Here is a 26,370-nt window from a genome sequence, read left to right on the forward strand (position 1 = left end):
GGGACCCGCAGCACGCGGTCGCTCAGCCCCACGAAGAGCGCGCGGGCGCTGTGCAGGATGCGCAGGCTGCGAAGGGGCTCGCGGCGCCCGGGGGGCAGGACGTGCAGCTCCTCCAGGTAGCAGCCGCGGAGGCTGCGGCTCGCCGTGGACAGTGCCTTCAGGATGGTGCCCGACTCTGGAGGGGCCGGACGAGGGGGGCCTTGAAGGCCCCGCCCCGCCCCCGCCCCTCAACCTCCTCCCCACCCGGGGCCAGGCTGGGCGGCGAGGGCTCACCCGTGCCGATGTAGAGCACGTGGTAGAGCGTGTCCTTGGCCTGCACCAGGTCCACCACGAGGTGTGAGAAGCGCACGCTGTCCTGGGTGACACAGGGCTCGGGTGTCACCGGCTGCACAGCCTCGCTCATCAGGAACAGGCGCTGAGCGTCCTGCAGGCTGCGCTCCGTCAGGTTCTCATTGGGGCCCACCTCTGGCAGAGTGCCGCACTACCGGGGGGGGGGGGAGGGAGGGGGGGAGTCACGCGTGCCCAGCTGCCGGGCTGCCCAGTCCCCTATCCCTCTCCTTCCTCATCATAACCCAGGCGGCCACGGGCAGGTCGTGATTACCCGATCCCGGCCCCCCACCCCCAACATCCCCGCTGCGTTCCCTGCAACCCCTTGGGGCGGGGCGGGGCGGGGGGGGGTGGGGGGGAAGAGATGCCTCTAAGAACTAAGGGGAAATGAGGCTGGGAAGATGGGGAGGAGGGACCTGCGGGGGATGGTGAAGGGGGGGCGGGAGAGATGAAAAAGGGGCTGGGTTATCTAAAAATGAATCATTGGAGTGTGGATAACAAGTGTGGTGTGATTTTATGCTGTTGCTGTAGGTGCTCCTCCCCCATGTTGGGCCACAACCTGCCTTCCCTCTCTCGTGTTCCTACCAGCTCAAAGTTCTTTCTTACTCCTTCCAAACCTAAGCTGGAGGGCCACTGCCGTGTATGGAGCACTTACTACATCCCAGGCACTGTGTCAGGCACATATTTAACCCTTACAGTTATCTTTGAGGTCAAGAGTATTATCCCTAGTCCCAGATAAGGGTAAAGAGACTCCGGGAGGTTGGGTGACTTGACCCAGGTCAAGGTCACACAGAGGGAGAGCTATATCTGGGTCAGGATGATCCCACTGCAAAGCCTGAGGTCTTCCCATGCTCCATACTGCCCCGTGGGCAGGAAGTTGATGGATTTGAAGGTTGACCATCATTAGCTTCCTTTGCCTCAGGGCTCTTTCCTCTTCTCCATCATAGCACCAGGGGATGCTCACATCATCCATGGCTGGGCCCTGACCCCTCCTGTCACTCAGACCCTCCAGGAATTAATACCCAGGCTAGGTAGACTGCAAGCAAACTCCAGCTAAAATCCCTCAGTTTTGACCAGACAGCTTGTGAGTGCTCTCCTAGTTTCCTATATTGAGTCTCCCTGGAGGTGTGAAGTCACATTTAGAGATGGCTCAGAGTAGGCTCCCTTGCTCTGCATCCCACCCACTCTCCCGTTCTCACTCCACCATCTTAGCGAACTATCGCAGGCCTCACAGATGGGTGCAGACCAGCTGGGACAGGTTTGGTGTTTGTGCTAAGCAGCTGGGAATCAACTGGGGGGCTGGTCATCTAGGAAAAGCTGGCCTGTGAGGAGAGGGAAAGAGGAGGAGAAGCTATACCTGGAAGTTGGGGATGGGGTTAGCGATGGGGAGCCAGGCAGCCCTGGGGTTCTCCTGGTAGCGAAATGGGCCATTAAAAGCCTGGGAGATGGCACTGAGGTTGAAGGCGCAGACAGCAGAAGCGGCGATGCTGTTTCTGAAAGACAAGAGGTGGTGGGGTGCCGCCCTCCCTGCGGGCCTTGGTCCCTTAAGCCCCACAGCCGGCCGTCCAGGCACTGTGCGGCACAGTTCCAAGGCTTGCTGAGGGCCTAGCACAAGCCCAGTGCTTTCCCCACGGAAGGAGGGTGCGGTCCTCACACTCTGGACACTCTGGGAAAGGCCCACTGATGAGAAGCCCTGGGGGATCATTCTGTGCTACTTCCTCATCCCTTTCCCTTCTCCAGTGGGAGGGTCAAATAAATTTAGTGTTTTTCAAACACTTAGTCCAGAGCCCACTGTCAGAAATATACTTCATATTACAACTCCGAATAACACGCCCCCGAGAACACACATTTATAAAGAATTTTCATGAAACAATACCCTTACTAAATGCATTGTACTCCGCTATTTTTATTCCATTTTATTCTGCTTTCTTCATTTTATTTTACCCTTCAAGCTGGTTATCAAACCCCTGATTCATGCTGCCCAGCCCACAACACCCTGAGCCGGGTGACCTCTAAGACCCGTTCAGTCCCGGGATCAGGGGTTTCTAGGAGTCTGATGTGAACGGGTCACAGAGCCCATACCACTCAGCCAAATGTTTCCAGTTCTGTTCTCGGCATTTAGACCCTCTCCCAAATGTGTCCATCACCCTCCCTGCCCTTTCTGCCTGGCCTCGGCCCCCATCATCTCTGGCTGGATGCTGTGCTGATCTCGTGGCTGGCCTTCCTACAGCCTGTCCAGCCTCCTTTAATCCATTCTCCACAGAGCAGCCACAGGGAACAGTTCAAAATGCGCATCCAAGCTGGTCTCTGGCCAGCTTCACGCCCTTCAATAATTTCTCCTTGCTCTTAGAATAAAGATCAAAACCCTTGAGCAGTCTGTAAGGACGTAATTCTTCCCATCCTAGCCCCTCAGCCTCCTCTCCTGTTTCTCCTCTTCCTCACCCTCCAGGCTCCTGCCACACTGGTCTCCAGTAAGTTCCTCAAACATTTCTGTCTTTCCACTCCGAAGCTCTGTGTGTGTTCTTCCCTCGGGCTGGAATGCTCCTCTCCCCTAGTTAACTCCCATTTATCCAGTAGATGTCACTTCCTACTGGAAGTCTTCCCTGATCACTACCCCTCCATACTGGTAGAGGCTTCCCTGCACACTGCCCTTTCCCTTTGTAGCATTTATCACAGTTAAAATTGGGTGTTTAATAACCACTATTTCTAGAAGGTAAGCTCCTTAAGGGCAAAGCCAGGTCTGCTTTTGCTCACTGGCACCCGTGCTTCCCTCCCTCCCCCACCGTGACAAGCACCTGGCGTGGAGAAGGCACACAATACAGAAACTATTTCCAATCCATACCACTGTCATCATTTCCCCCTGGTGCCTCTCTAGCAGCTCCTGCCTGTTGCTCATGACTGCCCACTATCTTGTGCTGACTGCCTGGCTGGTCATAGTTCCTGGCTGTCAGCTCATGGCCTGCGTGGGCTGCGATGGACGGGTATCCCCTCGCCTTGGATGGCCTCTCTGCTCCTGTTTCCCAGTTTTGCTCTCATCCCTGTCCCTCCTCTCAGACTGTGCTTGCTATAGCTAGCATGGCCCTCCTCCAGTCCCTGCTACCTGGGGCCCAGCGTCAGCACACAGCACTCTAGGCTCATATGTTTCCGAGGTCCTCACAAAGAACCTCGCCCAGCATCCTGTACAACAAACGTGTTCCTCGGTCTCTGCTGCCCGTTCAGCATTTTGTACATGAAATCACCTGATTGGGTCAGCCTTTACACAGGAGGAGGTGGGGGGAGGGGGGCCTCGTGATCTCCGTGAGGGCTACCCTTCCTTACATACACCCAGGAAACAAAAGGGGCTCTGATTCCCAGCCTGTGTCTCCCAGTGCCGTCAGGACTGCCAGGAGGCTCTGCTGGTTAGATTTAGCAGGATCATGGAGTCCTGAGGTTGGAAGGGACTGGAGAGAATTCTCTCTGAGCTTGCCCGTAGGCAGCTGCTCCTGGACCCTCCCGGGGCTGCCATCCACTCATCCAAGGCAGGCTATTTTCCTTTCACCACAGCAATTTCTTCCTGCACAGAGCCATAATCCAGCTCTGTTTACTTTCTTCAGATCTGGCCTTGGCCTGCCCTTCACAGCAATCCAGAACAAGTGCTTACTCCTCCAGAGGCAGCAAGCCACAGCCAAGTAAGGAGTGTGTGATATGCGAGCAAGTTTACCCTGAAGACCGGCTGCACTCCCCATTTTACAGAAGGAGAAACAGGGGCCCAGAGAGGGACCTGCCCATGCCCTCCAGTCCGCGAGGCAGGGACGGGATAGCAGAGGGCCAGGGACTCACACGTTGGTAGTGAAGACCCCGTAGATGAGGTCCTGCTCAGGCAGGTGGAAGGCACTCTGCAGCTCATTGTAGTAGAAGGGGACCTCGCCTGGGCGGGAGCAGTTGAGCCGGGCCTTCATGAACGTGGTCCATGTGTCCTCCAGTAGGAAGCGGCCCCCCACGTCATTCTTGCACACTCGGGCCACCCGAGAGTACACGGTGCGTCCGCAGTCGTGCTCCACCGCGTTCTCCCGCAGGAAGAAGTATGCAAACAGCCCAATATCGTAAGCTGCCACGAAGTTTGGCTCTGGGGGGCAGGAGAGGAACAAAGGGGTGGGTCGGGCCAGCGGGGAGGAAGGGGACAGAGTTGACTTCCGTTTTCCCAGATGCGCATCCTGACACCCTTGGACAGTTTGCTGACCTAACCCTGTTCCCACCTCCACTACGAAGTTATAGTAATAGTTAATCTGTGCTACTGAGCACTCACTGCCTACCAGACATTATTATAAGTACTTTCTGTGATCCTCATAACAACCTACGAGGTAAGTACTACGATTATCCTCTGATTACGGATGAGAACATTATGGCAGAGAGAGGTCAAGTACTTGCTCAAAGCCACACAGCCGATCAGTGGAGAAGCAGGAATTCAGCTCCAAGGGAAAGGAAACTCCTACCACCCTCTCCCAACCTCTTCTTTCCTATAACCCTTCCTCCTAATGAATTCCCAACTCTTCCTCTGCCCTCATCGCTTCCCCTCCATTTGTTCTGGGTACATCTGTCATTTCATCTGGAGTCCATCTCCAGTGTACTCCGGTCCTTGGGCAAACATTTCCCCGATTCTGGGCCTCCTGAGGAAGCCAGTGTGATCCCTTTCAGAGGCGGGGCAGGAAGGAGGATTGATAGGGCTCAGGGTAGGCTGGCTGGCAGGAGAACCCCCACCCCCGGGGCCGTGCCCCCTTACCATTGAGCCACTTGGAGTTATACTGGGCGGTGCGCAGTGGTGGCCCGCTGCCTAGGCTGCGGTAGATGGCGGGGTCCCGCCCTGAGAAGTCAATGACGGTGGCCGCGTACAGCTCCCCCTGAGAGGAGATGACAGCTGTGGAGTTGTGGCGTGGGTCGTAGGGGCAGCGGGCCACACCATTGATCTTCTCTATGGTCCGGCTGAGGTTCCCCACCTGGGGACACGGGGAGATAGGGGCACTTTTCCCTGAGACCCAGGGGCTGCCTGTTCTCCCCCGCCCCCCTGAACCCGAGTTTGCTTCCTCCTGGGTCCCTGGTGTCTCTGAGCCTCTCCCTGTCTCCAACCTCCTCCTCACTTCCCCCACCTCACAGTCCCTCTGAGGGAGCCGCCATCATGGAGGGAGGAGGTTGTGCCAGGAGCTCCATCAGCCTCTGTTCCCTGCACACTCCCCCCCAGTCAGGACCCTCCAAGGTGAGGTTGACTGATAAAATACAGCAGACCCAGTTACATTTGAATTTTGATGAACGATGAATAATTGTTTAGCATAAGTATGTCCCAAAGCTTGCATGGGATATACTTATGCTAAAATATAATTTGTTGTTTATCTGAAATTAAATTTAACTGGGCATTCTTTTCTGTTTTGGGTTTTTTTTGTTTTTACTAAATTTGGCTACGCCACTCCAAGGCTGTGTGGTGCCTGGGTGAGAGAATCTCTCCATGCCCTCTTTAGTCTGCCTTACCCTGAGGGGGCCCCACCTGTCTGCTGGAGCACACCGGGGAAAAGGCATTGGTCCCGCACATGAACACTTTCCGGCCAGTGACAATCAGGACTCGCATGTAGTTCTGACACTCCTCCTAAAGCATAGTGATAGAGAAGTAAGAGAGGGACAGGGCCACCACATGTGGGTCTGGGTGTCTTCCTTCACACCACTGCACCACAAACATTTGAGAACAGTCCCCTCTGCCCCCAATATGCCCTGCTCTGAAGTTCAGGTTGCCTCTGTAGACATCCCCTCCCCTCACACATCCCCCCGACCCGCAGGCCAACCTGCTGCCTCATTGCCCACCCCGATGCTGAGCGCTGTATCCTTACCTGCACCCAGAGCTCTCCCCGCCACGCACCTGCAGGCTGGGCCTCTCCCGCAGGCGGCCCTGTGCCCACAAGGTGCCCCTCCATCCCCACAACCACAAGCCTCTTGCCAGCTCTAAGCCAGGCCCCTGGACCATGGGAGCCACATACCTCAGTCTTCCCTTTGCTTTGGCAGGAGCGGCGCGTGTCCTCATTGGAGGCCCACTCCGTGGCCTGTAGGAGGGGCACACAGACATCACACACTGTGCCACTCATCGCCAGGCGGGCAGCAGTCAGGGCTGGGAGGGGACCGGATGCTGGGAAAGGGTCAATGACAGCCAGCAGGGTAAGGGCTCCCCTCACTACATCCACGTGGACTCAGAGGCCTGCCAGATCTCCTCACTCAGAGACCCTAAGGAGGATGGCCCCTCAATCCAACACCGTCCCCACTGCTTGGGTCAGGGAGGCCGGCAGTAACAATGTCTTCATGCTGAACTATCCCCATGCAGCTCTGTCCTGGGACCTTCCCATCTTTCCTTCCCCAGGTCAGCCAGAGAGCTGCAAGTGGCCAAGGAGGACCTTCAGGACCACCCCAGACCCAGAGTGGGAGATGGAAAACGTGCCTCCATTATGTGCCAGATGTCCCTCAAATGAGTGGGAGGCAGGGAGGGAGGAAAGGCTAGATTTGCAAACCTTAGAGACAGATCTATTTAATTTTCCCACTATTACCCTGCAAAGTGGTTTTTTGTTTGTTTGTTTTGTTTCCCCCTTAACGGGTGAAGAAACTCAGATTCTGCGTGGCTTGCTGCTGCCATGTGGTAGAGCAAGGACTGGAACCCACATTCTTGATTCAAAGGCTCTGTGTGTTTTTTCTCTTTATCCCACTGTCTCAGAACCTTGGGCTTCCCATTTTGTAATTGCTACGCCTCCCTAACGCTGTGCTGTCTGCTTCCCTCGTAGCATGACTCACGCTCTATCGTGGGGTGCACCATGGGGTGCTTGGGGATGCAGCTTTCACTCAGGGACTCGTGTTCCCAAGTGTCCATGACATTAGGAAAGGGCTGGTCCCTGCCTAGGAACCCCCCTTCCTCTTCACCTATTCTGTCTCTACTCTCTCACAGCCCTCCCAGCCTCTGAAGAGCAGCTGCAGGGGGGAGCGCTACCCTCCATGTCCAGGCAATGTCAACAGCCCTGGTGTGTGGCTCATTAAGATTTCTGGGTCACATGTATAAACAAGAACTGCCTGCCTGTCCTGGGAGAGGGAGCCCTGAGCAAGCAGGTCTTCTATCCAAACGGGAAACAACAACAACAAAAAAGCCAACCTGCTTTTAATTTCTCACAAAGCTCCTCCTAGCCACGAAGTCCCTGCCTGCAGAGCTCCAGGGCCGGGATGTGGGAGGAGAAGGGTGCTGGGGGAGGAAGCTGCAGGCTGCTGTCCATGCACAGCTCCAAGATGGCTGCTTTGTGGGGCAGAGGGAGGGCTGACTCCTGCAGAGCCTGGATTCAGGAGCGGGGGGAACAAGTTGCACATGCCTCCATCGGCCCTCTGAGCAGGCTGGGCTCCTCCTGCCACGCCAAGCCTGGAGCTCAGGCAGGCCTCTGCTCCCAGACCTTGGAGGGCAAAGGACCCCTGGCATCTGGCCTCAGAGCCATGGGGTTTATCTGGACAGGAACAATGGAGGCATTGTGATCCTCAGGACCCCATCAGCTCCATGGCTGAGTCTGATGTGAGAGGAAAGAGGGACAGAAACAAGCAACTCTGGGGCCCCTGAGGCCGACAAGAGCAATGGCCCACAGACACTGTACCACAGACACTGCAGAGGGCCGGGCCTGAAGCTCCAGACAGTGGGTGGCTGAGGGGGGCTGGGGGCTGGTGGGCAAAGGGGTCTTGCTCATAAGGGGGTGGGAGTTCCACTGGCTGGGTCAGTGGGACAGTTGTGCACAATCAAAAGCAGTTCAAGTTCCCCTGAGCTGAACACCCAGACAGGCACTGTGCCACGGACTTGACAGCACCTCTCTCTTGGATCCTCACCGCCAGTGAAACATGTAGACTTTTGCTCATTTTACAGGTGAGGAAAATGAAGCTCAGAGAAGTTGAGCAATTCACCCAAGGTCACAAAGCTAATAAGCAACAAGCCTAAGATGCAAACCCAGACAGTTAACACCAGAGCTGAGCTCTCTGTTACATCCTGCAGCTTCTCACAGTGAATAGATTTCTCAAGCCCAAAGTTAGAACATATGGCCTGAAAAGGATATGTATATTTAAAATGGTAACAGCACAGAACAGGCTTGTTTGAGGCATTTTTAAAATTTTTATTTTATTTAAAAAATTATTTATATCCAAGTAATGATGTACAGAGTTGAAAAAGTCAATGATATGAAAAAATTATTAAAAAAAAAACCAACCGGCAACCCACTCCTCCTCCACCCATCCCATTTCCTAAGGACAACCACTTTCAATGCTTTTAGCTTTTTCTCTGTGTGTGTTTGTTTTAATAGAATTTCTTTTAATTTAATTTAATTTTTTAATCCCATTTCTCAAAAATATGTATCAATCTCAGACTTTCTCTTCTGACTTCCTGATATGGAGGTAAAGATTTTTCCCAATCACCCATCCCATTCTCCCCCACCCCAAAGCACACCTACATTTCCCTTCTCCCCATCCTCCCATTGTAATTATGTAATATGAAGTATTTAAAATGTTAATATAATTATTTTTAAATTAAAATCAACATTGGTATTTACCTTATTATGAATATATAAAAATTGTTCACTACTACCAACCAGTACCCTGTATTTCGCTGAATATAAAACACAGTTGATTGTAATATGAAACACCAAGGAAGAAAATATACTGCCAATCAGATTGTTATTACTTAAATTTTTAATGTAAACTTATCAAAAGTGCTCTTATTTAGACATACAATTTTTATCATCTATCAATCTTGTGTGTACAAAGAAGAAAAATGGAAACAAGCCCAATAAAGTATTCTTAAACCTTCTTGAATTCAGTTTGCCTCTTCTGAGTCACTTTCCAGTTGTTAGTGCTCATTTGTTTTGTTATGTTTGCTTGCTTTAGAGGATCATTTTTTTGAACCACCCAGGGCTTCAGTGATGCAGCAATTCTTAAGGCGTATTCCACTCTGGTCTCCGGAATTTTCTTCTGAGCTATGGATCCCATTCTGCAAGTTTGGATGCTGGTACTTTCTTGGTCTTACCAGAAGGTGTCCACAGAAGGTTTTCCAAAAAATCAGGACTCATATTTCCCCCTCATATGATCCTAAAATGGTTTGTGGCCTGAAATGTTAATGGGTTGCTGTCATCAGGATAATGACCAAGTTCACACCTGTATAGGCAAGGACAAGTCAATCAGGACGGCAGTCTGGTTGACGGTGACTAAGATGCCATCAACCGAAAGACATGGCCTGATTTCAGACTCATTAAAATGTCAAAATGTGCATCTAAGAATCCATAAAATAATGCCTATTCTGATGCGGTTTCCTCCTTGACCAAGTTTTTGTTTTTCCTGGACTGAATAATGCCTTGATTTTCTTCATTTGCTTGTTTTGCAACGTACTTACCACTAATTTTTTCCCAAATGTCCAACAGGTGTTACAAATCCATCTCAGTATCATTTACTAACTGTAAACACAAATAGCTCTGATCATCCATTCGTTCCTGTCCTCTCCCTCCTGCCCCAGCCTCCAGGCTCCTGTCCCAGTGTGGACTGGTTGCTCCTGGGGCCTCCTATTTGGCTGTTATCCTGGGACTTACCTTTTCTCCTTTCCTTTTTGCTAAATCCCATGTTTCCCATTTTTTTGATTTACTTGCTTATTTTGGTGAAACATCTCCAGTATCCTCCTAAGAAAAGGAACATAGTAGATCAATTTCTTAAAACTTTTTATTTATTCATTTATTTAAGTAATCTCTACACCCAACATGGGGCTCAAACTCACGACCCTGAGATCGAGAGCCACATGCTCTTCTGACTGAGCCTGCCAGGCGCCCCATGGTAGTTCAATTTTTTAAAATTCTTGCATGTTTGATTCATTCTATCTTCATACTTGATTGATAGCTTTTATACAGAGTTCTAGGTTGGAAATAATCTTCACTCAGAATTTTAAAGGCATTTATTCTTCCAATGTCTCCTAGATTCCAGTGTTGCTATGAGAAGTCTGATGTAATTCTTTTCTTTTCTTTTTTTTGAGGAGATCGGGACGGAGAGGGAGAGAATCTGGCTCCACGCTCAGCATGGAGCCAGATGAAGGGCTGGATCTCATGACCCTGAGATCATGACCTGAGCCAAAATCAAGAGCTAGATACTTAACTGACTGAACCACCCAGGCACCCCACAGTTTGATGTAATTCTTATTCCCCAACTTTTCTAATGACCATTTTCTTTTTCTTTAGACTCTAGAAGCATTTTGGATCTTCTCTTTCATAACAATATCCTGAATTTCACACTGATGTGCCTTAGTGCATGTCCCTTTTGGGAACCCATTCAGCCCTTTCAATGTGAAGACTCATGCTCTGTGTTGGCAGATATTCTTTATGTAATTTCATCTTTAATTTCTTCCTCACCTTTTCCTCTGTTCTTTTTTTTGTAGCTCATTAATCCAGTCAACTGTTGGCCCTTGTGTGTTGATCCTCTAATTTTCTGTTATTTCTCCCTGGTTCTTAGTTTCTTATTTTTTGTTGTTGTTGTTCTAATTTCTGGGAGATTTTTCTTCAACCTCATCTTTTGATCCTTCAATTCAATTTTTATTTCCCCAATCACATTTTTCAGTTCCACAGTTTTAATTTGTTTTATAAAACAATACATTTTTATATCTCAGAAGATTCCATTCATTTTTTTCTAATTAATTTTTAAAAATGTTTTCTTATATTTCTCTTATTGTCCCTGTTTTCTCACAGGTTTCTTCATTCTGTTTGCTTGTTTGATTTGATCTTTCTCTTTTACTTTAGAGGCTTTCCTGATAGGTCTGGTGATTTTTGGCTATTTCTTTATATTTAAAAATAAATCAACTAGCCATTTCCCACTGAAAGGAACCGGCATCTTAGAGTAATGGCTGATTCCAGGGCTGGGGTTAGGAAATGTACAACAAGGTGAGTCTGGAACACCTCCTCACACCTCACACCCAACAGCAACCAAAGGCAACCAGGGTCCTCATGTCAAAGGACCCAGGAACCAACTTGAAGAGGCCCCCTACTGGCAGAGATGGGATAGTCATGAAAGATAACTACAATGGATTGAAACACACTCAACAATGTTTAAAGCCATTTTGAGTTTGTAATAATAATAAAATAATAAAATTAACTGATCATCATTGACAGATTGAGCATTGACAGACACTAGCAAAACTGCTCATTCTTTAAAACGTGGTAAAAAAAGAAAGAGTATCAAACATTTATCCTGCCTTTCCTATATGACTATATGGTTGGGTAACCAAATAGGAGATGAGAAGTTTTTCTTTGTAAAAGTCCAGCTCATACATTGTAACACCTACAGAATTAATGGATCTGAGAAACAATCATCAGTGGCTGCTAACATTGGAAAAAAACCAGAATACTATGTGCATCCTAAAAAAAGTACACAATAATCCCTTGAAGTGAGCAATCTTGCTGGAATCTAAACTGAATAAAGTCTTTAGATCTAGCAATCAATTTACAGATGATGCAGAGAACAGAGGAAAATGGTAAAATGTACCACTTGGATTGCAATCAGCAGAATCCAGACTATAGGATAAATGACCAGGTTTCTTCAATAAATAAATCACACAGAGAGAGAAAGAAGAGAAACACTGTTTTAGCCCCATACCCCATTAGTGTCCTTTAGCTTTCTTGGAGTCTTAAATTTGGAGACTCACCAGTTAGCTCTTTAGAGAAAGGGTCTTAGTCTCCCTTTGTTGGGGGAGGGGTAAAATGGATGAAGGGATTGCTATGTGGGATGGGATAGGAGCCCTGGATTCCTACCTCTCAATTTAGACAATTTCAACGATTTCCCCCTTATCTTTATACCCCATCCTCACATTCCTCAATACCTAACATCCCAATTTCTGAGCCCTTCTGGGGGGGTTCAGCTTACTTCTCTGGCATATTTTCCTCTGTCAGTTATGACTGTCCATCCACGTTCCATCTCCCTAAAATGTGTTTAATCTCTTCTCCATTGATGTCTCTCTGTCATTGCGGATCTGAACCTTTAAAAATTCCTCACCGTCATTTTAGTGGGTTTTTGTGAAGAAGTGGAGATAGACATGTATGATCAATCAATCTGCCATGCATAAAGCTTTAAACTAGGACTGTTCCAGAAATTCCAGTATGGCAATCTCTAGAAACTGCATGGTTTTCTGCTATGGGAGAGAACAGGTGAGTTGGCCAGGAACTGGAGAAATCTCCTTGCAGACTCAGCACCTCCCCTGGATGCCAGTGACAATGGCTCAACACTAAAACATCTTCTGAGCATTAAGTCCACCATTCAGCAGAGGTTAGATTTCAAATAACTTGAGAGTCGTCAGACTAGCTTGGAGAATGTAGCGATAACTAGAAGAGAGCTCAGAATCAGCTTCATTGTCTGCCAAGGCCCAACAAAGCCCCATATGTGCCCTGACTCGTATGTGCAGAACAGTCTGTGTTTCTGCACTTTCAGGACATCTGGTAGCCCAAGATCATAAATCCATTGCAATTAGGCCTCTAGTCACCTCATCCCCTGGAAGCTCTCTGGCAAAGGTCAGAAAATTGCCAAATCCAAGTTAGCTCATCACACAGCATCCCCCTGACACTCTTGACCACTGGTCACCTTTTCTTTCCCCAAACCAGTTTAAGTTACACTGATAAATAGCCATCACAGATGAGCTGATTTGACTTCCCTTCCCTGTCTACAAGCATGAGTAAACACACACACACACACACACACAGCCCTCTGTGCTGCTTCACGCATCTCCCCTCCCTTTAGTGCTTGGAGAATTGGGGAGGAGGCTCAGCATTTCGATTTTCCTGAAGGAATAGTCGTTTATATAAATTGTTTAATAGGGGTTAGGTACTTAAAAGTCCTTTTAATGGACGCTGGTTTGCATAAACTCTATTTAGATTATTCTTTAATTATTTAAATTATCAATAAAGCATTGAGCTTTAAGTTTGGTTAAATCCTACCTTGGGGCCAGTGGGAGGATCAGTTGGCTGTAAAGGAGAGTTGGAACCATGCATACCGCGGGGCAGTATGGAGAGTAGAGGAAGCTGGGGTGGGGGTGGGGGGCTGGGCCCTACCTCCTCCTGTGGTATGGGCAGTGGTCAGCTCCATTTTAGCACTCGGTTGCCCTGAGCCACTTGTGATAGCAGATGCTGCAGACTGAAAGCTTATAAGCAGAGACCCAAAGTCCCAGAGAGGGCAATGGAAGGGCACTTGCTGAGGTCAGGCTTCTGTGGTCAAAAGTCACGGCTTTTTCACCGGGCCAGATGACAGACCAGGGGACTGGAGGCCGGGGTTCACCCCCAGCCTCTCCAGGGAATGCTAGACAGCCCACTCCAACTTCTCTCCCTCTCTCCGCTTTGTGGCCAGATGGTCCCCACTACAGTGGGGATGTGGGCATGAAAAGTATTTATTCCTCTCCTTAGTTCTGTCATGGAGAATCCACTCTGGACTCCTGAGCTCAGGCCCCAAAGAGACACCCTGGGAAGGTGGTAAAACCAATTCCTGGTCCACTTGTGGCTGATTTGTAGCGCCCTTCAGAGAAGGTGCTGCAGTTGAGCCCCCGCCCCCAGTGTGAGCCCCCAGTGTGAGTTACGGGGGTGGCATTAAGATATCTTCCTAGGGCTGAGGCCAGATCAACACAGAGAGGGATAAGCCCAATGCCAGGCCTCATCAGCAAGCCAGAGAGTCCTAACATCTGATCAGGTGTGGGACCTGGGACCGGCGGGCCAGTTGTCAAGGACACCTGGGATGCCAAACCAGCTGGGCAACACCTACAGAAACGATACTGAGCTCCTAGAGCAGCGGTTCCTAAATCTGGCTGCACACTGGAATCACCTGTGATTTGAAAATCCCAGTGCCCAGCTGTACCCTGACAAGCAAGTCAGAATCTCTGAGGGTGGGACCCAGGCATCAGTGTTTTTTAAATATCTCCTGGTAATTCTAGTGGGCAACCAAGGGTGAACCACTGCCATGAGCCAGGCTAGCTCCATTCCCAACCTGATTTATGCTACCCAGCTCTGGAAGGCAGAAACCTAGATGGCACCACTGGGGGCCAAGGCTTTGGCTAAGCCCTCCAGGGCTGCTAACTTCCCCAACTCTAGGGGTCACCTTTATGCAGAAGACCATGCCAGGTGTGCCCTGGAGTTGTTTGATGTTGTGACCCTGTGTGTTTCTGTCCCCTGAAGATCTTTCTCCTTCTTCTCTCCATCCCATTCCACTGCCTTAGTTCAATTTTCCCCACCACTCACCTGGGCTATTGCAGTTGCCCCCTAACCGGCTCCTCCACTAATCCATTCCCTGCACCAGGCCAGGTGATCTAAACGCCAAAACTGATCATGCCACTTCTCTGTTTAAAACCCTTTAGTGACCCCCCATTGCCTTCAAAATAAAATATAGACTCCTCTGCTCAGCAGTGAAGACTTTCTGCAGTATGGCCCCTCTCTTTCCCCAGGCCTCACCTCCTTCTCCTTTCCCACTCACACCCCATGATCCTGCACACTGGGCCCCTCAGCACTCCATGCTATCTCACACATTTGTGTTCCCCCGTCAGCTGCCTGGCAAACCCCCATCCTTCGAGCTCCAGCCCAAGGGTAGCTTTCCGAGAAGTCTTTGCTGACCAAGCGGAGCCTGATGGGTTCCTAGCGCCTCTGGGCCACTGGTGAACCTAGCATTCACCCTGCCTGCATGCTTCCCACCGCATTGCTTTTATTTCTGTGCATCCGTTTCTCCTTCTCTCTTTGACCACTTTACTGCTCCTAGAAGACTTTCATTTGCAGACCTTGGGAACCAAGGAAGCCAACCACTTGAGCTCAGGGCAGGGCCCCTGGATCCACTCCCTCCCAGCCACTTTGAACCAACCACCTCTGCACCAACTTCCCCCAGGCCCTGACCTGCTGTGCTTGGCATCTTGGCTTCATTTTCTATGGATGTCACATGGTAAGTAAGTTCTGTATGGGCTGCTTGTGACCAAGCTGGCAGTCCACCGGATGCTGCTATAGCCCAGACCCCAGGACCATGCCACAGAAATCCCATCCAGGACAGGGAATCATTTGTAACCTTATCTGCTTATTCCTGAGGCCAGTGACTAAGCCTGATTCACCTTTGGATCTCAAATGCCTAGTACCATGCCTGGGACTAAACCCAGGTTTCCGTAGGTACTCAATAAATGTTTATCGGGTGGGTGGTTGGATGAATGGATGGCAGGTTGGCTGCTTAAGGTAAGGACTGGAGGATAGATAGACTCATAAACAGATGAATGGCATTTTCCTTTCAATTTATTCTAGTTCCTCTGGGCCCCTCCCTTCTGATGGTCGGAACTTTTCTGCTCCCTTATACCTCCCCTCTGGCAACCAGCTGCAATGGTCCCTGTGGATATACACCCAGGTGCAGCTAGAAGAAATCAGACCAGAATGTCACAACAGCTCACTAAGGAGGTGTCCCCTTCCCCAAATGCCCTTTGCAGTGAAATCCTATACCAAACAGCCTAGCGCCTGACCACCTCCTTTAACCGTTCTGTACTAAGGTCCAATGCAGCACTCATCGTCTTGTCTTGGGTACACTGTGAGCTCTAGAGGGCAGAGCCTCTGCTTGTCTTATAGCGCCCCCCCCCCCACTCCCCAGTTCCGATGCAATAAACACACAAGCCTCCCAGACACAAGAACTGAGTCTTTCCCCTCACTGAGGAAGAGATGGACTTCTTTTCTCTAGAATGTTCTGCCTCTGCAGAGGTGGTTTGGCATGTTTCTCAATCTGGGATAAATGTTCTGGATCAAGGAGTCCCATTAAAATGCCTCCCAGAGCACTTAGGGAATTATGCTTGGGGAATCCTTCTTGGCAGCAGATAATAAATCAATCACAGCTCAGTGAAAATGCTGAGTTAGAATGGGATCACTCAGGCCAAGCTAAGAAAGGAACCAGGGATACCCTTTCTCTTGAGGCCAAAACTCAGACCTCCGTGTAGGACTTAGAAGGACCAACCATTCCAGTTTGCCCAGTACTGTTCCAGATTTAGCACCATAATTCCTATACCCTGGGGCCCCACATTCACAGGCAAACAGGGCCAGCTGGTCACCCGCACCCGGGTGCTCCTTCCCTCCTGCATCGTGCAGTTCGTCTGCATGATGCAGTTCGCCCTGTGTGTGCCTCCGTGTTTATGTGACCACAACCCCACTTGCAGCTACCTTCCCGGCAGTTACCTGGAAGCCAGCCTGAGTCCATGCCCATGGGGCTCCTGGTTTTGCCCCTAAGGGCTGAATTCTGAATCTTGCTTCCTGTGTTACCCCAGCCCCAGCTCCCAAATACCAGGGAAATCACAGGAAAGGGAAGGGGAGGGGAGGGGAGGGGAGGGGAGGGAAGGAGGCAAATGTACCTGAAGGAGGGAAACATTGGCAAGGCTGAGTCTGAAGAGGTAGTTCCTGTGAAAACAGAGACAAAAATCATAAGTCAAGCTGGCTCTGCAGGCAGGTCCCCAGGAAGCAGCTTCCTGGCTCCTGCTTTGTGGGGGGCTGGGTGCAGACTGTGGAGGGCCTATGGTGGGCCAACCCAGGGAGAGCTTCATCTCCACTGGCTCCTTTAACCTTCCAGCAACCCCGGGAGTAGAGAGAGAAAACTTCATTTACAGATGAGGAAACAGGTGGGATCAATGTCCGAGTCACAGAGACAGTAGGTGAAGGAGTTGGGATTAAACGGCGGACTTGTCTACTTCCGAAGCCCACACTGTCTCTGCCCCCCCTCCCCCAGCTGTGCTGGCAGGACCAGCCCCACCACCATCTTCCCCGCCAGGGAGCCCACTTCTGGTAAACTTGAAGCCTCATGGAGGCTCCTGCAGGAGCCTAAACAAGCCATCTCCTTCCTTCCACCTCGACCCACTCCGCTCTTCAGACAGGCCAGCCATCTCTCCCGACACGGCGCCTCGGGCCCCTCCAAGTCCCGTCTGCCTCCTCATCTCCTGCAGTCCTTCCTGCAGGGACTCTGGATCTGCCCTTCCCACGGCCACTCCCTGGACCACCGTGTCTCCTCTTGCCCAAATCACCGCCTCCGTCCCCTCCCAATTCCTGTCCTGCACCATCCAGCCCACACAGGGCTGCCAGCTTCATCTGCCTCAAACGCTGTTTCCATCACATCAGCCGGCTGCTCAAAAACCTTAAATAAGGAAAGAGGTCCACACAAAAACCTGCACATATGTTTATAGCAGCTTTATTCACAATTGCCCAAACTTGGAAGCAACCAAGAGGTCTTTCAGCAGGTGAGCGGATAAATAAACTGTATCCAGGTAACAGAATATTCCTCAGAGCAAAAAAGAAGTGAGCTATCAAGCCATGAAGACCTGGAGCAACCTTAGATGCATAATACTAAGTGAAAGAAGCCAATCTGAAAAGGCTACATACTGTATGAGTCCAACTATATGATATTCCGGAAAAGGCAAAACTATGGAAAGACCAGTGCTTGTGGTGTGGGAGGATGAGCAGGTGGAGCACGGAAGATTTTTAGGGCAGTAACTACTCTGTATGACACCGTAATGGTGGTACATATCAGTATAGCTTTGTGCAAACCCACAGAATGTAGACCAAGAGACCATGATGTTGACTACAGACTTTGGGTGATAATGATGTGTCAGCGTGCTTCTTTAATTGCAACAAATGGACCCCTCTGGTGGGGGAGGCTATGCATGCGTGGGAGCGGGACGTATGTGGGAAACACATGTACCTTCCTGTCAAGTTTGTTGTGAACCTAGAACTGCTCTAAAAATAACAGCGTTAATGTTTGAAAGCCCTTAGATAACAGTGGTGATCTGTTAACCACCCCTTGGGCACTCACAGTGGCAGGTGGGGAGGACACCGCTTTGCCTGGACTCTGGAGCTACAAGGCCACTATGACTAGGCATGGACTTTGAGGGCGACAGGGCCACTGGTCAGCATGCCATGCAGAAGTGACTGTAGGCTCACGGAGTAGACCCTGCAGCAGAGGCAGGGAGAATTCCAGCTCGGCTACCTGCTGGGGACCTTCTGGGAGCTTCAGTGTCTGCATCTGTGAAATGGAGAAACGGAATGCCTGTCTTTCTCATTTCACAGGCCTGTGGAGACAGGGGAATTGTGTGATGCATCTTAAGAGGCTTTATTAATGTCAAGCAGATCCAAATCCAAAGTCTTGGATTTCCCTAAGAATTTTCTTTCTTTCCTTCTAATATCTTCTTTTGGCCATTTCTCTTTTGGTTCCTGAGGTGTTTAGGAATAGGTGCTTTAGAACTTTCTGGCTCTTCTCTACTGAGAAGAGCACTGAGGAGAAAGGTTGTGGAGTGGGCCAGCAGGAGAAGGGGGGCCCTGCTGAATGAATCCAGGGGCCTGAAGGAGACACCCCAGCCTGAAGGCTTCTCTTCCCCAGCTCTGGTGCCAGGCCCAGCCTCCACTTAGCTTCTTTGCTATCCTGGGGCTGGGCAGGCCTCACGGGGTGACCTTGGCTCTAGGCCTCTGCTGGACCTCCCCAGCCCCTGCCCTGCAGAGCTTCCCCACCCCCTCCCTCCTGGCCTGAGGACAGTTGGGCTCGGGCTCTGCCCCAGCTGCCTGCTCAGGTAATGCAGGCATCTGCTCACAGCTTTAAAAAATTAGGGGAAACATTGCATCACTTTATTAATTTTTATCCCATCAAAAATCATTCATCACAGCATTGCAGTCTGCTCTTCTGGGAGATAAGAACAGAGAGAAATCTCCCCAGCCTGACCCGCCCCTAAATCCCTTATGGAACAAGGCAGGTATACAGGAATGAAAAATATCCCCAGCCTGAATTCCAGAGACCCAGGGGGTCAGAAAGAATGGGGGAAATGTCTGGAAGAGGAAAAGGAGGAAGGAAAGTGACCTAGAGAAAGGGGGAGAAGAAACTGAGGACTCACTTCATTTGCTGTGCAGGCTGCAATGGACCAAGGGCAGGCCTGACTTTTCCTGTCTCTGAGGGCACAGCCAGGCTCACGGTGGAGCTCCCCATGTGGGGAAGCCCCAGAGTGGATGAGAAAGAGCCCTGTGAACACAGGCGGGTGGCCTGAACCTTCTGAGCCTCAGCTTACTAGTCCATACAATGGGAATAATCACAGACCGCCCTGCCTGGGGCGAATGTGAAGATGAGGTGATTTATTACATGCCTCATTTACTCCATGCTGTAGGTGCTTTACTGCATATATGGTACTCTGTTGTCATCTTGTTAAGTGATCTTGGGAAGCTCCCCTCCCCCTCTCCTGTCCCTTGCCTCTTCATGTTTAAGTCCAGGGCAGTTGGATTAGACTAGTGATTTTCAAACCTGAGAGTCATCACACTCACCCGGAGGGCTGACTAAACCACATTGCTGGCCCCACCGCCAGAGCTTCGGATTCAGCAGGCTTGGGGTGGAGCCCAGGAATTTGCATTTCCAACAAGTTCCCAGGTGCTGTTGGTCCTGCTGGCCCAGGGACCACTCTTTGAGACCCACTGGAGTAAACATCTCTAAGCTCCCTTCCCTACTAGAGTTGATGGTCCATGATTTTGTGAGAACTATCTCCTTCTGTTCCACTCCATAACGTCTCCACAAGTCCTCCCTAGATCCAGAACAGTGGGGTTCAACAAGATCAGGCAACACAGAGGGAAGTGAAGGGCTTCACAGGAGAAGTTGGCGGCCTGAGTCCAGCATCCCCGGTGCAGGCGGCCAGCCAGCCAGCAGGGGGCTCCTGGGCACCTTCTCTGCATGGTGCTCCCAGGCAGGCGGTTGACTGGGCAGTCCTGGCAGCAGGGTAGGGACAGGGGGTAGACGGTGGCCAGCAGGTGTTCTGCTCTCAGTAACTACCAGCCACGAAGGAATATGGCTTGCTGAGATCTGGAGGTCTAGAGCTCACCCCCCCACTCCCCAGCCTTGCTCCAGCTAATGCTTCCTTTTGTGGGAGACAGACATTCAGACACGGAAAGGGTCTGGCAGAGAGGAACCCGGGCCCAAGACAAGGGTCTGCCCATAGTGGGCTCATCCCAAATAATATTCCCTCCAGCCAGTTCTAAGCACACTGCCACCCGTGGCCCCAACCCTCCCACACCTCATTACCTGGCTCCCACGATGAGTTGGTTCCTGGAGGGATCCAGAGCAAGCTGGGAGAAATCTCGGGCTCCAGGGTAGGTGAAGTTAAAGACCCATGGCTTCAGATCTGGTGGAGGGACAGACAAGCGTTCTGGTTACTGCTGCACCAGCATCCAACCCCAGAATGGAAGGGGGAAAGTCAGGATGAAGTCAGGGAGCAATGAGGCAGGGACACCCCCGAGACCTGGGTTCCACCTGCCCCCTCTGTGAGCAGCCAGCTGGGGGACAGGGAGTGGGGGTGTCGTCATTGTCCCTGCTATGTTCCCTAGTTCAGAGAAGGGCTCCACCTGACCCCTAGCCATCCAAAGGGAAAACTGTAATCATCCTTGACCCCCCCTAGACCCTCACCAGCACTTAAAAACACTCACAAATCCCGACTGTTCCACCTCCAAGAAATCCATCCCTCTTGCCCTCTGCACCCACTCCCATTCCAAGCTACTGTCGTCTCTTGCGTGGACCGGTATCAAGAATATCTTATCTAGCCCGGCTTCCACTCCTGCCCCTCCGGTCCACTTCCTACAAGGCAACCAGAGTGATCTTTCTAAAATGCAAATCTGGTCATGTCACTCTCCAGCTTAGAACCCTTTAATAGCTCCCAGTTGCCCCAAGGAAAAGTTGCAACTCCTGTGAAGGCCTTTGGGTTCTGGACTCACTGTCTTCCCAGTTCCAATGCCTGGCACATTAACTATTTAGTGATCCACTGAGACTTAGAATGATGCTTCATCTTTTACATTCTCCCTCAAACTACCACCCCAGCCACACTAACCTAGAACACTGCAGATCTCTCCCACCAAAGCCTGCAAACCTTGCCCTTCTATGTTCCCTCAGTGGAACAGTCCTGTTCACCCCCCCCCCCCACCCCGCCTCTCCTGACTCCCCCAAGCCAGGGTAAGTTCTCTACTTCACTGCCATCAAAGCCCCCATCTTGTTGGGGGTCTAGCCCCCTTGTTTTCTCTGGGGGGTACGGAAGATCTTGCTTCTTAGATCTATAGGCTCTGCCCAGCACCTGGAAGGAGTTGAGTGAATACATGAGTAATCCTCAACTCCCTTCTATATACAAAGGATCAAGTTTTCAGACAAGGCTCCACGGAGGTGGGAGAAACGGGACATGGGTGGTCAGTGTCTGTCATTGTCTCCTAGGAAGGCCAAAGCCTACCATGGGGACTGGGGGGGCAGAGACCTCACAGCCCTCTGGATGGATGGGCAGTGGTCTGAGGAGGGTATACCTGGAGCACAGTGCCTAGCTGACCTTCTCTCTTTCCCTCCCACTGGACACCCACTTCTCCCATCCTGGTCCATGGCCTCCTTAACAGCTCCCCTCAGCCGCGGCCTCATGGGCGGGAGGGAACTGATCAACAATGCGGGAGCCGTGGGGCAGAGAACTTTATGTCAATGGGGATAAAGATGAGGAAGAAATGTGAGGCCCTGGGCTGTCTCCCCACAGTGCATTAGTGACTGGCTCACAGAAGGTCCGGAGGATTTTGTGTGTGTGTGTGTGTGTGTGTGTAATCCAAGGGAAATAAATCATTGCTCATTATCCCTCCACTACAGAGTAAAAGCAGCCCTTCATTTCCGCACGATAGGCAAACACTTAATCGCTCCCTGGAGAACTCGAGGTTTTGTGAGCTGGATGTTTTTCAGAAAACTGTGATATGCATGATTAAAAAAAAAGAAGAAAAAAACTCTGCAGCAAAATGTAGCAAACCCCCTGGGTCTGCCTCTGCCCTCAGCAGGTGACTACAGGTTAGTGGCATCTGAGCAATATCGATATAAGGAGTAGATTTGGAGTCGGGTAGGCTGGGTTTTTAGTTGACCTCAGGGCCACCCTCAGAAATCCTGGCAGAATAGTATACTACCTTAGAGATTAAGCCAAGGGTCCTCCTCCTCCAGGAAAACTTCCTGGATTATAATCTCCCACCCTGATTTTATTTTGTTCCATATTCTCTCTACCTTGTCTGTTCCATTCACACTGTATGTGTTTGTCGCTCTGAATGTGCTCAAGTCTGTTTTCTGTGTGTGTGTGGGGGGGGATATGAGGGGCTTGCCTGCCCATCAGACTGAGTGCTCCCCAACAGTAGCAACTGGGTCACACTTCAGTTCTCTTCTTCCCCTCTGAAGGGGATCTTCCAGATATGGACAGCTGAACAGGGGAAGAGGGGTGTGATTGGTGTGCAGCAAGCCAGGAGAAACTCCGTCTGGGGACTGCTCAGCCCGGTCTTCACTCAGGCCCTTTCTTGGGGCAGGGAAGGGAAGGGAAGACGAAACAGGGCAGGAGGGGGGATGGCTGGCAATGGGAGGGAGGGGCAGGGGTAGGAGTGGAGGGTGGCAGCCACTTCCAGTTTCTGTCCCTCTCCCCTAGCCCCAAAGGGACCACCGACAAGGGCAAGGGGAAGGGGCGAGGGGGGAGAGATGCAGGCGGGTGCAGCACATTGATCCTGGGGGAGCGGTCTCGGGAAGGGAGCCAGCTTCCTCTTATTAAACAGGCAAACAGGACCAGAGGGAAGGCTGTCTTTAAAACACCAAGCACGTTCTGAGAGCTCCGTGTGCAGTGAAGGCTTTGGACGGCGACTTTGAGAGAAAAATGACGCTCTCCATGACGCGCCTGTGATTTTAATTATAGTCAATTCAATTACCCACTTTGTGGATTAACCACTGTCAGTGTTAACTCCATACTGGCTTCTCCCTGCCTCCTAGAAATTCCATGCTGTGACAGGAGGAAAAACGTGCAGGCCAAAGACAAACACAGGTGGGCCCCCTTAAAAAAAACCCGTAGGAGAAAATTTAACCTTACGAAATGGAAAAATGCCTGTCAGATTTTGCAACCGGCAGTTCCTCTAGGGTATTTAGGGGTTACTCACAGATCAGTCAGGTGTCAGAGGAGAAGGAAGCTCACAGCTACAGGGTTGGAAGCCTACTGATCAGTCAGAAATAAAATGTAACATCTGAGGGGATCCTGGAAGCTGGGGGTTGGCACTGGCCTGGGTCATGTGGCAACTTCTCTGGAATGCAGCATCACCCAGAACACAGTCAGTCACCTAACATGAATTGAATCCCTCGTTGTGTGCTCAGCAGTACTGAAAGATGTGAGGAGACAAGAGATCCAGTCCTGGTCCAGGACCAGCTGCGCTGGGGAGCCAAAGGGAGTGACGTCTAAGGAACAAGAGATATTCGAGTACCCAAAGTGAACTCTCACTCTCCTCTGAAGTCCCACAGCACCCAGCTCTGTCCCTGGTGTCAAGTAGGGCTCAATAAAAAATTTGGTGAATGGATAGGAAAACTCAAAGCTGTCAGAGTAGAGAACTGGGTGGGTTGAGGGCAGGCCAGGAAAGCTGGGGAGGAAAAGCAGAGATGATGCTTCTCTCCAGGGCTGTCAGTCTAGGATGATGGACCATCTCTGCTTGCTGGGGCGAAGGGGATTCCTTAGTTACTCTATGTCAATCGGAGCCTCATTCCTCCATTCAGAAAGAGGGTGGGCGGGAAGTTAGTTTCATTCAAGTGATACACACCCGCAGATTAAAAATGGTGTCAAGGAAAAAAAAAAATGGTGTCAAGGAAGCCAGGCACTCAAGGAACACACCTTCCACCTCTCTACTACCCCCCACTCCCTCCCCAGTTCGCTCCAGTACAGACTAGCCTGGCGGGGCGGGGGGGGGGGGGGGACGGGACAGGATTCCCAGGCTCTCCTTCCATTGTCCCTGCCCCCAGAATCAGCCAGGCCAACTGTGTCCCCTAGCAAGTCCCCTGAGAGGAAATGGTTCATCAGGAGCTGCCACGGGTCGTCCAACAAGAAGACAGCCCTCAGAATCCCACCACTTCCATCCCCTACTTGGTCCTTCCCTTCAGTGACAGCCACCAGAACTCTGGGAGCCATCAGAAGTCTGAGAGTGTACGCGTGTTTTGTAGGCTTAAGGACATTGCTAATTTACTTTAATCCACTTAAGCCTTCAAAGCCTTGGATCCCAGCTCCAACAAGACAGCAATGAACTCAGAAGACAGCTGCAAATTCTCCTCCCCGAGACAGGAGCCAGCCCACAGCCGGGAATCCCACACTTCTAAATCACCCCAGCCTCCCCACCTTGCCACCCCCAACTCCTATCCATACCACCCCTCCCGCCCCCCAAATCCCATGCCAGCCTCAGAGTCTTGCATTTATTTTTCTGCTCTGGTTTCCATCTTGCCCCTCTCGATTAGCTGTGTGGAATCCCAGAGGACGGCTTCTCATCCTCCTGCCCAGGGGACCTGAAGGTGGAGTGCCCATCACTCTGCCAGGGGGACTAGAAAAAGCACTTGGATGCCCGACGTTAAGGCCTGCCCCTGACAAGATTCTCCAAACCTCTATACCTCAGCCCTCCCATTTGTTAAAGGAGATTGACCATCCTTGCCCTACCTCCCTGCCAGGGTTATTGTGATGTGGAAATTCGGCAGGTGTTTATCAGACTTAAGAACCTGGGGACCCCTGAAGCTACATTCACAGATTCCAGTGTGACCTGCCGTGCAGGTGATGGATCCGGAAGTGCTGACGTGATCATGGTCCCACCAGGGAGCCCCAAACTGGCCACAAGGTCATGGGAGAACATCCGGGATGCTCCAGTATTTGTGTTTTGTTTTGGATTTAGATTATCATCGAATATATATATTAATTTTAGAAACTCTTACTGAGAATTTACAGACCCCTCAGAATGTGTCCAGTGATTCACAAATCCCAGTTTGGGAAATACTTTAATAGGACATCTCATGCCCTCCCTTGACAGACAAAGGGAGTTATTAGTCATCAAGGCCCCCTTCCCTGTGGGTTCCCAGGGCCCCAAAGACAGGCATCCCTGCAACTGTCTTAGAGCAGCAGGAAGTTTCCAGAGATTGAGTCTTCCAAAGAGTGAGTCATCTCCATTCTGCCTCCCAGGGGAGCTACGAAACAGAGCTCACGCTTCCAGAGGAGCTAGAGCTGAGATGGCCAACGAACCCTTCCCCACTCCACGCAGGGCACCCACACCCCCACTTCTAGCAGGAATCCCAGAGAAAGGTGCCCTCCTCCCCCAGGTGAACACGGATGAAAGCTTAAATAAACTGGAGACTCGAATCAGAGCCCTCCGGCCCATGGCTGCCCATCATCCTGCTTACATCTATCCCCAGGGCAACATCTGGGACTTCCGACAGCCGGAGACCCTGCCGAGTCCAGACCTAAGTCCTCAAGACCCAGGCACGGCGAAACAGGAGCGAGTGGGAAGCGTCTCTCACCTGCAAAGGCCACAGTGGGGTGCTCCCTCAGGGCGCACAGCTTCTGCTCGCTGCTGGCATCGGTGGAGCAGGACAGGTGGAACACCAGCAGTGTGAGGCTGGGCGGCAACAGGGTGACAGCCAGGGGTCCCGGGAACACCATGCTGGGCCCCTCTGCAGTCCTAGCTCCTGGAAGCAGGCTGGGGAAGATCTGCAAGGCAAATACTCAACCTCGCCACACGCTCCTTCAACCGCACCCACTTCTCCCCCGCTTCCTCCATGGTTGTGAGCAGTCTCCCGGGGCTCGGCTGGTTTGTTGGCGTAAATAAATTTATAGTTTTACTTATGTGACTTACAGTTTACCTTGCTCTCGTAACACAAAGTTATAGATCATATCTTGAGAGCTAATTTCCCTTGTAATGGTATTCTGGATAAAAACTGACAAATTATAGAGCTTTTTCTATTATGATCCCAAATGGCTTAAAATTAGTTTTAATGATAAAGGTGGTACCTAGGGGTTTTAATAAGTGGAGCTGGGACAAGCAGGTAGCCATTTGTAAAAAGATAAATTTGGATCCATAACCCACACCTGGTACTAGGGAATATTCCAACTGGATACAAGATTTAGGTGTTAAGAATAAAACCATAAAAATACTTGAAGAAAATGTGGGCAGAATTCTTTATGACCTTGGAACAGAGAGCCATGACTCAAAATCCAGAAGCTGT

General features: G+C 50.8%; 1 protein-coding gene across 1 annotated transcript in view; it reads right to left on the minus strand.

The window, feature by feature from the left end:
* The window catches only part of SEMA5B (semaphorin 5B), a 39,307-nt gene extending 13,476 nt beyond the window's left edge, over nt 1–25,831 (minus strand). Inside the window, exons 1-10 of the mRNA XM_044914307.1 lie at nt 25,666–25,831; nt 20,398–20,497; nt 16,712–16,757; nt 6,327–6,389; nt 5,843–5,941; nt 5,087–5,300; nt 4,147–4,432; nt 1,685–1,820; nt 274–481; nt 6–175 (exon numbers count right to left, since the gene is read on the minus strand). Coding sequence (XP_044770242.1) covers nt 6–175; nt 274–481; nt 1,685–1,820; nt 4,147–4,432; nt 5,087–5,300; nt 5,843–5,941; nt 6,327–6,389; nt 16,712–16,757; nt 20,398–20,497; nt 25,666–25,807 — 1,464 coding nt within the window. The 5' untranslated portion in view covers nt 25,808–25,831. The remainder of the gene's footprint in view (nt 1–5; nt 176–273; nt 482–1,684; nt 1,821–4,146; nt 4,433–5,086; nt 5,301–5,842; nt 5,942–6,326; nt 6,390–16,711; nt 16,758–20,397; nt 20,498–25,665) is intronic.
* Between the last annotated feature and the right edge of the window lie 539 nt (nt 25,832–26,370).

This window comes from Neomonachus schauinslandi, chromosome 1, assembly GCF_002201575.2.
Source record: "Neomonachus schauinslandi chromosome 1, ASM220157v2, whole genome shotgun sequence".
In the NCBI taxonomy this organism is placed as follows: Eukaryota; Metazoa; Chordata; class Mammalia; order Carnivora; family Phocidae; genus Neomonachus; species Neomonachus schauinslandi.